This window comes from Petaurus breviceps, unplaced genomic scaffold, assembly GCF_028583685.1.
Source record: "Petaurus breviceps papuanus isolate PSGF00001 unplaced genomic scaffold, PetGlider_PUasm1.0 208, whole genome shotgun sequence".
Lineage (NCBI taxonomy): Eukaryota > Metazoa > Chordata > Mammalia > Diprotodontia > Petauridae > Petaurus > Petaurus breviceps.
Window position 1 is genome coordinate 30,038,959 of NW_027185852.1, and position 12,977 is coordinate 30,051,935.

Sequence of the window (12,977 nt, forward strand, 5' to 3'; positions counted from 1 at the left end):
GAAAAAGATGCTGGGTTTGCACTCAGAGGACCAGGGTTCAAATTTTGCCTCCCTCTGTGCTTTTGGGCAAATCCCCTTCCCTCTCTAGGCCTCAGTTTCCTCATCTGTAAAGTGAGATGGGGCTGGATAAGAGGGGTTTCTATTTCCCTTGGGCTTCTGCCGGCCGAGTCTTTTCCGGGTGGAAGCCCAGGCTCTCAAGCCCAGCCCTGATCCCCAGGCCCCACTAACCCTCAAGCACTTTCCTCTCACAAACTTTAGCCTGCCAGCGCCATCTTGTGGTCAAATGCGCGCCCTCAATGAATGAATGAACGAAGGGGAAAGGAACACGCATTTATTAAACGCCTGCTGTGTGCCAGGTATCATTCAGAGCACTTTACAAACTTGACCTCATTGGACATGCACAAAAGCCCTGGGAGCCAGGTGTCTTTACTGTCCCCATTTTACAGATGAGGACACTGAGGCAGACAGAGGTTAAGGAGCTTGCCTGGGGTGGGTATTACCTCTGAGGCAGGATTTGAACCCCAGACCAGCTGCCTCTCCACCTCAACGGTGGACCTTACGGATCATGGAGATGAGAACCAGGGAAGAAAAGGCCTGTGCCCCCTGTGCCTGGGTGAATTTTGCGGCAGTCTTGGCCCCTCCGGATCTCCAGGGCTGGGTGCTGTCCCTTGACTTCAGAAAGGGCTAGGCCGGCCTTGTGCAGCCCAGGCCCCGTACCTTCACACACATTCCCTGACCCCTGCTGTTTGACACAAGCCCAGGCACTGGGAGAGACTCCAGAGACCCAACTCTTCCTTTTTCCAGGTGAAAGAACCCAGGCCCAGTGGTGGGGAGGGCCTGGCCCTTCCCTTCTCCCAAGCGTGCTATCTCCCTGCAAAGCTGGCTTGTGGGCCCCCTCCCTTTGAAGTGGTCAGCCCAGTCCTGCTCATCCTCGGTCTGACCCCCAGGCAGAGGCACTGGCTGCCCCTTCCCATCTCTAATCTTCTTCCTGCAGGAGCCCCTAGCCCAGACTCTTGACCCTCAAGGCAGGCCCTCAAGTAGCATCAGGCTGTCGAGTCGGGTGAAGACAGCAGCGGGGTCAAGGGCCGTGGCCCCAAAGTGAAATGGCTCCATGCCAGAAGCCCCAGGTGAAACCTGGCCTCTGAAGGAGGAGGGACAGGGATGATGGCGATCCAGGCCAGGCCAGGCCACTAGAGACTCTTTATTCTCTTAAAAATAGACTTTCTCACAGACATTCTTGTGTCGGGGATGAGGGGGGACACCTGAGACCAGCCCGGGGGGGGGGTAGGAGGGAGGGAGTGTCACTTGTTCCGGAGCCGGCGGGAGTGCCGATGCACGGCCTCCACAAAGGCGCCAATGTGAGCAGGATCCATGTCCGGGTAGATCCCATGGCCCAGGTTGGCGATGTGCCTCTGGGGCCCAAAGGCTTCCAGCATCTCTTCCACACATTGTCCGATTTTCTCCTATGGGAAGCACATGGAGGTGTGGGCTGGGGGATGCCAGAAAGGCACACTAAGAGGTCACCTGTGCCCATGGACACACACCAAGGGCTGCACCTGTGCCCATGGACACACACTGAAGGGGGCAGCTGCGCCCACAGACACACACCAAGGGACGCACCTGCACCCACAAACACACACTAAGGGGGGTACCTGTGCCCACGGATACACACCGAGGCATGCACCTGCACCCACAGACACACACTGAGGGTGGCACCTGTGCTCACGGACACACACTATGCCCACGGAGCCCATAGACCCTCCCCCATTTGCCCTACCTTGGAGGCGTAGAGGGCACAGGGGTCCAGATTGCCCTGAAGGGTCACTGACTTGCCCACACGTTTCCTGAAACCAGTTATTCAGTCAATAAGCATTTGCCAGAAGCCAGAGTCATAAAGGCCTATTCCTGGGGGGTCTCCCCACCCCAAAAGTCATCTCCCCAACAATCCACCCTTGTCAGGAGGCCTCCCATTCACACATCATTAGCCCTGGGAAGCCCCTGAAAAAGAACCCTCCATTTTACACATGGGGAAACTGAGGTACAAGACGGGAAATGCCTGGTGGAAGGTCACATTATCAGTCTGAGGCAGAGCAGGTCTGGGTGACCAGGGCCCCTGCTTACCGGGCCAGGGCAGGGTTCACTTTCCAATCAATTCCAACAACTTCATAGCCAGCCTGGGCCAGCTCTTCCAGTGCGTAGTGCCCATCCTTGGCAAAGATGATCTGGGCAGGGGGAAGGGCAGAGATGAGAGTCCCAAGCTGAGATGGACACCTCCGGCCTATTTGGCTAGCCTGGCCCCTGAACTCCCGTCAACCCCCAGGGGCCGGGTTTTCTTGGAACCCCCCCCCCCATCTCCCCAGAAGTACTTTAAGATTAAAATCAATATTTTCCCCACAACAGCCCCAGGAGGGGGGGGTCACAACAAAGGGGGAAACTGAGGCCTGGAGGGCTTGAACCAGCCCCTGTCATGCTCCCCTCCCCCAACCTGTCTCCTTTCAGACCCTTGTCCACATTGGGGCCTCACCAAGGGCACTGGTGCCAGTCCCACCTCCTGCAGCCCGGCCTTGACCCTCTTGGCCACATCACGGATGTAGGGCAGTGCGAACTCTGAGAAGAGCTCAGGGCCCAGGTGGCCGGCATGAGACTCAAACACCTGCAGGGCCTGGGGGGAGGTTAGAGGTCAGAAGATAAGAGGGGGCAGCACCAGACAGGCCTTGGAGAGACCATACCCTGGGCCTTCCCCTCCCTCCTGTCTCCCCACCTCCCATGTCTCCTGGCCCCTCACCTGGGCCCCTGCAGCCACCTGGCCCACCAGGTAGGGGACGAGGACATCGGTCAGGAGGCCCAGCAGGCGGTGACTGGCCTTGGGCCACTGGTAGAGCCATCGCTTGGCCTGGGCCATGGTGTTTGAGCCGCCTCCCTCCACCATGTAGGACATTAGTGTCCACGGGGCCCCCGAGAAGCCGATGAGCGGCACGCGCCCTGCCAGCTGGTGGCGGGTCAGCGTGATGGCCTGGAACACGTAGCCCAGCTCCTTGTCCACATCCACAGGGGCCTGGAGCCGGTCCAGGTCCTTCTCGGCCCTCAAAGGCGATGGGAAAGTGGGCCCTTTGCCGGGCACCATGGTCACCTGCATGCCCAGTGCCTGGATAAGAGGGGGAGGTAACCTGAGCCTGAGGATCAGGCCTGGAGCTGGGGGGCCCCTCCCCCTCCTCCACCAGGGCTCCCCATCACACCTGGGGCACCACCAGGATGTCGGAGAAGATGATGGCAGCGTCCAAGGGGAAGCGTCGGAGCGGCTGTGGGGAAACAGGGGCATGAGCGTCTGAGCCTGCGCCAGGGGCACGGGTGTCCCAGAGCAGGGGCACAGAGCCCAGGGCCAGGGGCATGGCCGCCTCAGTGCGGAGGGCACAGAGACCAGGGGCATGGCTACCCCAAAGCAGGGGCACAGAGCCCAGGGCCAGGGGCTGGCAGAGGGGACAAAGCCCCGGACCCAGGCACCCTGGGCTTTGGTGCTCAGTTTTCTCCTCTATAAAGTGGCTACAATGTTGCTGTGGCTCCCTTCCTCCCTGGCCTCCTCTGGGCAGCCTGGTTGTTCCTGGCTCCTGGGGCATCACTGGCTCCTGGGGCCTCACTGGCCCCAGATCCCTTGTCTGCTTTGGCCGGGCAGGCCTCTGTTTTTTGAACAGGGTGGCAGCTGCCTGGGGGTAAAGGAAGGGCATCTGGGGCTGTGCTCTGAGACTCAAGCCTGGCCAGCTTGTTCAGTGCCTTCAGGGCATTTGCTTACAGGGCCCTACCCCCAAGTCTCCTCCTCCCCAGATTCCTCCCAGGGACCAGGGCCCCGGGATTTCTGTCTCTGAGCTCTACACCCCAGGCCCTCCACACCCTCAGCAGCAGCTCCATCCAGGTGGGGCTCACCTGCAGGGTTCCCCCCAAGTTCTGCAGTGACTTGGAGGCTCAGGAAGGAAGGGGAGGCTCTTCTGCAGTTCTACAGAGCTGGGATCTGAGTTCGAGTCACACTTAGGATCAGGCAATTTAGAGCCCCCAGCCCTGGCAATGGGCAAGCTGGGAAACCCCAGAAGCTTTGCTCTGGATCAGGAAGAGCCTTAGGGTGGGAAGCCAGGCCTCCTGTCCACAGCTGGGGGCCTCGGACCCCCCCAGGAGGGGCCACACTGAGAGCCAGGGGCACATGGGGGGGCCAGAGCTTACCTGCAGGGTCAGCTCACAGCAGGTCTCTGGCGATCGGCAGGTAAGGAAGAAGTCCTGCCCAGCGCGGGTGGCCAGGAACTCTGGGGGGAGAGCAAAGTTGGGGGAGTCCCAAGGGGAGTGGGGGGAGTCCCGGGGGGGTCCCGCCCTCCCTTTGCCCCCTGCCCCAGGCCTCTTACCAGTCAGGTAGCGGCCCGCCTGGCGCATGCACCACACTGGTGTGTAGTCTGTGGCCTCCCCCCAGGCCGCCCGCAGGAACGTGTCATTCTGCAGCTCGGGGAAGGCTTGGTGGCAGTCCCCGCCTGGGCTAGGACACGGGATCCGGCTAACACTGCTGGGGCTGCTGCTACTGCTGGGGGGAGGGGTGGGAGGGGCCTCAGGCTTCGGCACCCCACCCCCCTTATCAGCCCAGGCCAGGCCCTGCTCCAGCCTTCCCCCCCACAACCCGTAGGCCCAGCCCTGACCCCACTGCAGCCCCCCACCCTCTACCCCGCCCCAACACAGCCCCCTGAACCCCTAGGTGGTCAGCGTGGAAGAGGGGAGAGGGCTCCGAGACAGGGGAGGTCTTGGGGGTAGAAGGATATGGAGGGGCCCTGAGTGCCGAGGCCAGAGCCAATGTGGGGGGTCCAGGGGTAGCAGGATGGGGGGCCCTGAGTGCTGAGGCCAGGGCCAAGGTGGGGGGTCCAGGGGTAGCAGGATGGGGGGCCCTGAGTGGGAAAGCTAGGGCCAAGGTGGGGGGTTCCTAGGGGAGGAGGACAGGGAGCCCCAAGTGCCGAGACCAGGACATGCTGGGCATGTGTGGGTCCTTGGGGAGGAGGACGAGAGGCCCTGAGTGCCGAGGCCAGGGCCAAAGTTGGGGGAGTTTTGGGGATAGGAGGACAGGGAGCCCCGAATACCAAGGCCAGGGCCTGAGGGCCGGGAGCTGGGACGTGGCCAGACTCACCTTAGCCCGGTCTCCTCCATCGCGCAGACCCCACTTTCCTCTGAGGGGTCCAAGAGCAGCCCCAGCCTCCTCCGGAAGCTCCGCCCCCAGCCCTGTCCTCCGCCCCGGGGTCCGCCCCCACGCCAGCCAGGTCCCGCCCCACGCCGTTCCTGGGGGCCGCCATGTTGGTGGTCACATGACAGTGCAGGCTTGGGAGCTGGGGCTGTCCGAGCCGATGCCTGCAGGACCCCTTTACTACCGTAAAGCCCAGAGCAAAGGCGCAGCAAAAAGTCCTAGTGAGGGATGGGCGAGGCCTCCCCCGTCAGCCAGTGATGGAGGTGGCAATAGGGAAACTGAGGCCCAGAGCGGGGAGGCTACCTGCTCAGGGTCACTCAGTAAGGGAAGCCTCGAGCTCCACTATTACCCACCATCAGTTTCCTCAGCTGTAAAATAGGAATTGTTGTAGTATCTCCCTCACATACTTTTTTGTTGGAAATCCTAAATGAGCTCATGTCTGGATAGACATTTCAAACCCAGCTTTGTTGTTTAGTCGTGTCTGACTCTTTCTTGACCAAGATACTGGGCTGGTTCACCGTTTCCTTTTCCAGCTCATTTTACAGATGAGGAAACTGAGACAAACAGGGTGAAGTGACTTGCCCAGGGTCACACAGCTAGGACGTGTCTGAGGCCGGATCTGAACTCAGGTCTTCCTGATTCTCGACTGGTGCTCTATTCACTGTACCTAATGGGTGTCTGCAAACCCAAGGGCACTCTGCCAACTTAAGAGGGCTCTGGGAAACTTTCCTTCCTATGGCACCGTCTGTTTGCAGATATGCCCCACGTCCCATGAGAGTAGCATGACAGCCTTCAGCCCTTCCCCAGCCTCTTGGCCCAGGCTTTCCCTTTGGTCATCTTTTCAGTGCTAAGGAAAGTGAAGGCAGCATAAAGAATGTGCTGGGAGTGGGGAGGGACTCAGGTGGAAGCTCCTGGGAAATTCGATAACACTGAAGGCAGAGACATCTGGAGCAAGGCAACAAGCATTTATTATGCACTTAGGGTTTGGCAAGAATCATTATAAGAGCTGGGGATACAAACAAGCAAAAAGAAACAGTCCTGCCCTCAAGAGGTTTACGTTCTAATGGGGGTGAGGAGGGATGTGATGGGGAAGCCCAGAGGAACGTAGCTTGATGGGAGATGAGGAGATGACTGTCCAGGGTTCTGTCCTGGAATAAAAACATCACCATTGTTCAATGAGAGGAAGGGAGGGGTGCTACTGAGGTGTGAGTTCCAGGGCAGACATGATCTAGCAGGGTAAAAAGCTTTCTGGGTCAGGATGGAGAAGTCCCAAAGTGGGCAACTTGGTAGGAAACAGAGGGAGCAACCAGTGGGGGCAGCTGGACCAGAGTTTGGAAAGAAATCAGACATTTTCCCCAAAGGCAGAGGCTTGAGGAGTGAGTGCATTTGGGGCATGAAGATGGAGGCAATGCAGTGTGACCAGGCCAGGGCACGTAAGGGCAGTCCCAGACCCCACCTCTCTCTTTTTTAATTTTTAAAAATGAAAACAAAATTGTTTTTAGTTTTCAACGTTCACTTTTATAAAATTTTGAGTTTCAAATTTTTTTCTCTTTCCCCTTCCCCCTCCCCAAGACAGCAAGCAATCTGATAAAGGCTATACATGTACAGTCATGCTAACCATATGTCTGAGTTAGTCATGTTGTGAAAGGAGAATCAGAACAAAAGGGAGAAATCATGAGAAAGAAAGAAAAGAGGAGAAAATAGTCTGCTTCTCTCTGCATTCAGACTCCATAGTTCTTCTCTGGGTGTGGATGGCATTTTCCATCCTGAGTCTTTAGGAGTTGTCTTAGATTCGAACATTCTATTGCTAAAAAGAGCTAAGTCTAAGTTGGTCATTGCACAATGTTCTCCTGGTTCTGCTCACTTCACTCAGCATCAGTTCATGTAAGTCTTTCCAGGTTTTTCTGAAGCCTGCCTGCTCATCATTTCTTATGGAACAATAGAATTCCGTTACATTCATATAATACAACTTGTTCAGCCATTCCTCAATCGATGGGCATACCATCAATTTCCAGTTCTTTGCCACCATTAAAAGAGCTGCTAAAAATATTTTTGCACATGGACCCTACCTCTCAACACAACCTGAGACCATTGATTCAGATTTCAGATGGACCAGATTGTCCAAATTCTTCATTTGGTAAATGAGGAGACTGAGAAGTAGCATGGCCAGCCTATGGTCCCACAGACTGTAAGTTGCAAAGTCAGGATTCAAACCCAGGTCATCTGAATCCAAATCCAAACTCTGTCTACAAGTCCCTTCCTATATGATGATGATAAGCACTTGATATACATTTATCTCATTGGACCCCTTAGTATTACTTACTTCTTGACTCAAAACTACTTTAAATTCTCAGTAATTCATTCTAGAATTCTTTGTTCCCTGTTGTTCCCATTTCTGGACCCAAATACCCTTGTCTCTGGAATACATTTAATTATGTATTATTATATTCAATCAAGGCCTACTGGATCAGAGTAGATTAAATCAAGCCTTTTTCAAATCACTTCCAGGTCCCAAGTATGTCTAGACCCTCACCCCTGCTCAGCAATCCTTATACTGCCCTCCCTTAGGACATGTGACAAACCTTCTTCCCCTGCTGCCTCTTCCTCAGGATTAAGACCAACCATCAGCCTTGGAGGCAGTGTCATAAACCCTCTCCCTGTCTTTCCTCTTATAAAGGTGGAAGTCACTTGAATCAAATCAGGTGAGAATCATCTAAATACTGAATCAACTGATGAAAGGCATTAAACTGGTCTTTAATCAATTTAGAAGAAATGAAAGCCATTGGATGAAATAAAATAAGCCTACTCAAAAAGTGCAGTGGGATTGGTTGAGGAGACTCAGTCACACCCAGCGAGGCTCATTTGGAATGCAGACATGCAAATGTCAGGCCATCTCAATGGTGGAAATGTTCTGGCCAAGGTCTTGACAGGTAATCACTTGAGGAGAATCATATATTCTCAGCCTGATCCTGCCTTCCCCTGGACTCTGTGTGTATTTGTGGGAGAGTGTGTCATGTTTGGTACTTACTATTCTTACTATATTACCTTAGTAAATTCATGTTTCTATATACTAATTAACTCTGACTAATTGCTATCAACTGATAGCACATTAGAGGAAGCACACCGATGGGCGCTCATGAATTGTAGAAAAACCATTCCCTCAGGCCTCAGGTTTACCCCTGGAGCCCTAAGGGTTACAAATAGTAGCCACCTCTGAGATCCTCATTCAGCCAGCATGTATGAGGGTTGGAAGAAGGAGATCAGAGCCTGGTGCTACACTCTGAATACCAGAGATTCCCCTGTTCCAAAATCTCTTGTTTCTCCTTGGATTCCAGATGACCTTAATGCTATTTTCTCCCCTTTCTCCACTAGAGACCCACTCAGGCATCAGGCCCTCAGTCTCTGGCAGTTTTGGTTTGACCATATCCCTCACTGCCCACAAAGGTGGTCATCTCTCCTCCTGGGTCTTCCCATTGGGCTGCTCCTGGTCCACGTCTCTCCTCCTTCACTGCTACACTCTGAAGGCATGGTCTTCATCTACTGCCTAGATGCCCACTGTCTCACCTCTTGGAGCTGTGCTTCTTATCAAATGCCTGGGCACTAGAGATACAGAGACAAAAGTGAACCCCACCCCCCTGCCCTCGAGGAACTTCCAGTCAACTGGGGGAGATTATGCAAAAATCAAAAATTATGCGCAGAGTAAGAGAAGAGAATAAGCACTTATATGGCACCTACTGTATGCCAAGCACTTTACAAATATGATCTCATTTGATCCTCACAACTCTGAGAGGTAGGTGCTATTGTTATACCCATTTTACAGTTGAGGAAACTGAGGCAAATAGAGGTGAAGTGACTAGCTTGGGGTCACAGTTAATAAGTGTCTGAGGCTGGATTTGAACTCAGGTCTTCCTGTCTCCAGGTTCAGTGCTCTATCTACTGTGCCACCAGGTGCCTCCAATAAATACAAATCTACATGTGCCTCTAGAATAAACACAGACAGGGACAAGGTAGCTTGGGAGGGATGAAGGCAGCTGCGGCAGGTACGTGGCAGGAAGACAAGCTGTAGGAGGGGCAAGGAAGAAGGGAGATCTGGGAGCATTGCTAGGCACAGGGAGGTCAGTCTGCAGTGCAGTGTGGGAGGGGTCTTACCAATGACTCTGGAAAGATGGGAAATGGCTTTAAAATTTCAACTGAGGAGTTCACAGGTGATCCCAGAGGCCACGGGAAGCTGCTGGAATTCAGTGAGTAAGGAAAGTCACTTTGTGTACAAATATATACAAGTATAAGTGTACAAAAATCACTTTGGCATAGGTACAGGTATATCTCTGTATAGCCCATGAGGGACTGAAGAGGGGAGAGACAGGAGGCAGGGAGCTCGGTGAGAAGGCTCTTGGAATGGACAGAATGAGAGATGAGGAGGCCTGGCCAAGGGTGGGAGCAGAGTCAGAGGAAAGAGGGGAAGTAGAGGAGAGGTGTTGCTAAGATGAAGTCCACAGACCTTGGCAATATATAGGGTATAGGATATAGGGGCAGGGGGCTGGCAGGGCGGGAAGAGAGAGGAGTCAAGGTTTGAGCCTAGGTGACTAGAAAAATGCAGGCACCCACCATAATAACAGGGAAGATTGGAAAGGGGAGGATTTAGGAGGAAAGATAAGGAGGTCAGTCTGGGACATGTTGAGCTCAAGATGTCTCTTTTTAAAGATGTCCAGAAGGCAGTTGGTGATGCAAGAGAGTTTAGGGTTGGATTTCTCTATCCCAACTCATTTACATAGAGATGGTCATGGAACCCAAGGTGGCTGATGGAGAGGAAGAAGAGAGGCTGGCTTAGGACCAGGGCCACAGGGGACACCTGGATGAGGGTGGAGCAGACGAGACTGAGAAAGGGGGGAGGAGAAGCAGGAGAGACCAGGGTCTTGGAGATCGAGGGTAGGGAGAGCAACAGTGGGGTCAAACGTGCCACCGAGGTCAAGAAGGATCAGGACGGAGGAAAGAGCTTCAGATTTGGCCCCTCCAGGGTCCTCCTTCACTTTGGAGGGAGCATTTTGGGTGGGGCGATGAGGCTGGAAGCCAGATTGCAAAAGGTGGAGGAGCCAGTGAGAGAAGAGGAAGTGGGGGCCTCACTGGAGATGACTTTTCTCAGACATTGGCTTGAGAAGGGAGGAGGGATCTAGGACACAGCTGGAGGGTCTAGATCTGGTCTGGGGGTGAACTTCTGATTCAGTCAAAGGGCCACACTTGAGGACCTAGGGGGCTGCATGTGGCCTTGAGGCCACAGGTTCCTCACTCCGGTCTAGGCTCTAGAGAAGGTTTGTTTTTTTTTAGTGTCCCTAGCTCAGAAGAAGGGTGGGCCACATTTGCCCCTGAGTGTACCAGGGGTAACCCTGAGGGGTTGGGGTGCATCTTTTTTTTGAGTCATCAGCTCAAGTTCCCAGTTGTATTTCCCCCCCCAATTTGTTGGGGGCCTGTGAGTAGCACCCCACTTCTGTTGAAACACAGTATCAATTAGCAAAAGATATAGCAAGAATAAGTGTACAAAAAATCCTACCCCCCTCCAACACCCCAGGGTTGAGGACTGATGACAGAGTGGGGCTGATAAAGAGGATGGGAAGGGATGGGATGGAGGGCACATGTTCAGAGGTCCTCTTTGGCAAGGAGAGGGCCCAGCTCTTTGTTAGAAATGGGGAGAGAGTGGAAGGTGATGATAGGAGGTTTGGGGATGAAGAATAGGAGAGAAGCAGGAACTCTCCTGTAGTGCCTCTATTTTCTTAGTAAAGAAGGGGGCAGGCTCCTGAGGTGGGAGGGAGGGGGGAACTTGAGGAACGAAGAACAAGTTAGAGCAGCCTCCGTGAGAGGTGGGACAGAGTGCTCATTCAGGCTAGGAGGCTAGAAGCATTGCCTTGCTGTGGTGAGAGCCCAGTTGGATCAGATAAAAACGTGTGGTAGAACCTTTCAGCTGGGTTGTATGACTTCTTCCAGCTCTGTTCAGCAGCTCGGGAGTAGGAACTGAGAACATCGGTGATGAGGGTAATTCAGGGCTGGAGTTTGAGTAGGAGTGGTCAAGTTGGGGAGGAATTTAAAATTACATTAGACGGAAGCTCTCTTTGCCTTCCTTTGTGGCCCCTGCACACAGCAGGCACTTAATAAATGCTTGGAGTCAGAGCAGGGACGATACCAGGACAAAGTACCGAGGAGTGGACGCATGGAAAGGCTGGATGAAGTGAAAAATGGGTTGGGAGTGGTGAAGCGCAGAGATGGTGGGGGCAGGGTAGAGTCACCGGGAAGAAGGAGGATAGAGTTCGGATGGAGGAGCTGTCCATTGTAGTGGGCTGACGGCGAGCCCCGGTGAGGAGCTGATGGGGTTTGAGGAGGCTGACAGTTGCTCGGAGGCCAGGGCGATGGACGTCAAGTCCAAGGGCCCGAGTCAGGCTGGAGAGGGAGACCCGGAGCCGGGTCCGGAGAGCTCCCGGAGGAGGCAGGCGTTGCCCGCAGCTGTGCCAAGGGAGAGGGGTGAACAGAGCCGACTTCGCAGGACGAGGGGCTGCGGGGTGATGAGGGACCCCCGGACCAGAGCGATGGGGGCGGGGCCGGACCCGGGTTGGTGGCTAGCCCAGGACGTCCAGTGACTCCGGGGCAGCCAGCGACTGGGAGGAGTGGGAGAGAACGAGGTCGGGGGCGGGGGAGCGGGGATTCCTTAGCGGACGGCAGATGCAGGCGAGGGCGGCCGGCTTGGAGGCCGGCCGGGAGCGGGACGGGAAGGGAGGCGGGGGTCAGGCCCAGCGGCCTCTAAGTGTCCGAGCCGGTGAAGCAGAGCCCCAAACGTGAGCTGGGAGGGGCGCACGCGGCCGCAGGGGGCGGGGCACCACCGCGGCGCTCTGAGGGCTGCGGGGCTACGCGGGGCAATACGGCCGTGCTGCGGGACTAGGCGGGTCATTACGGGCCGGCCTCGGAGGTCGCCGGCTCTGCGTTGTTGCGGGGCGCCGAGTCGGAGGTTCGAGTCCCGCCGCCGCGCTCTTGCCCCGGCCGGCTCCCCCTTCCCCGCGCCGGGCCATGGCGGGGGGCTCTGCGGCCGAGTCCCCGCACGGGCTGTTGGGCCGGGTGCGCTTCCTGCAGGAGGCGGCCCGCTGCCTCCGCGCTGCCCGCCCGCTGCCGCGGCCGCTGGCCTTTGTGCCCCGCGAGGTCCGCTACAAGCTGTGCAAGGACCCCGCGGGCCCCGGGCCCCCGCGCTGCGTGCTGCCCGTGTGGGCGGCGCCGGACCCCGCCGCCGCCGGCCCCGCCGCCAGGCGTGCCGGGCGCGGCAGCCTGGGCAGCATCGAGGTGCCGCGCGGGGGCTGCGTGCGGGCCACGGGCGAGGAGTTCTGCAATAGCCACGGGCTCTGGGTCAAGCTGACCAGGGTGAGGGCGTCCGCGGGGAGGGCGGGGGCGCGGAGGGGGGGCGGCCCCGGACACCGAGCCTTTACCCGTGCCCTTTGCCCTAGCCAAGCTGGCACCTGGCCCTGCCCTGGGCCCGGCCACTTCCGGGTCTGCGGGGGGGGGGGGCCGGCGCGGACCTAGACGGGGGCTAGTCCCTACGGAGGGGAGAGGGGACAGCCTCCCGAGGCGCGGCCTCAAGTCCTAGAGGCCCCGGGCAAGACAGTGCCCCTTGTAGAAGAGGCTGCTTTGGCTTGTGATGGCCCCCCCCCCCCCCTTCCTTCTTTCCTCTATTGCCCTCCTCCCTTCCCCTCCCTTCCCTCCCCCCTTCTTCCCCTGTTTCCTTCTCTCCCTTGCTCTCTCTCTC

At 56.4% G+C, this 12,977-nt stretch overlaps 2 protein-coding genes across 4 annotated transcripts in view; one reads left to right on the plus strand and one right to left on the minus strand.

The window, feature by feature from the left end:
- Positions 1 to 311: 311 nt before the first annotated feature.
- LOC138165406 (uroporphyrinogen decarboxylase-like) lies at positions 312 to 5,266 on the minus strand. 3 transcript variants are annotated; one of them, XM_069093731.1, is made up of 9 exons: positions 5,150 to 5,266; positions 4,386 to 4,558; positions 4,210 to 4,289; positions 3,237 to 3,299; positions 2,786 to 3,145; positions 2,525 to 2,662; positions 2,122 to 2,222; positions 1,778 to 1,844; positions 312 to 1,463 (listed from the first exon to the last, which is right to left on the minus strand). In XM_069093731.1, exons 1-9 carry the CDS (start codon positions 5,167 to 5,169, stop codon positions 1,302 to 1,304), a joined length of 1,164 nt encoding a protein of 387 aa, XP_068949832.1. In that variant the 5' UTR covers positions 5,170 to 5,266; the 3' UTR covers positions 312 to 1,301. The 3 variants fall into 3 exon arrangements, with proteins under 3 accessions (XP_068949832.1, XP_068949833.1, XP_068949834.1); XM_069093732.1 differs by having other exon boundaries at positions 4,386 to 4,555; positions 5,150 to 5,260; XM_069093733.1 differs by lacking the exon at positions 3,237 to 3,299.
- Positions 5,267 to 12,137: 6,871 nt separating this feature from the next.
- LOC138165407 (E3 ubiquitin-protein ligase HECTD3-like) overlaps positions 12,138 to 12,977 on the plus strand; it is a 13,042-nt gene continuing 12,202 nt past the window's right edge. Inside the window, exon 1 of the mRNA XM_069093734.1 lies at positions 12,138 to 12,624. Coding sequence (XP_068949835.1) covers positions 12,251 to 12,624 — 374 coding nt within the window. The 5' untranslated portion in view covers positions 12,138 to 12,250. The remainder of the gene's footprint in view (positions 12,625 to 12,977) is intronic.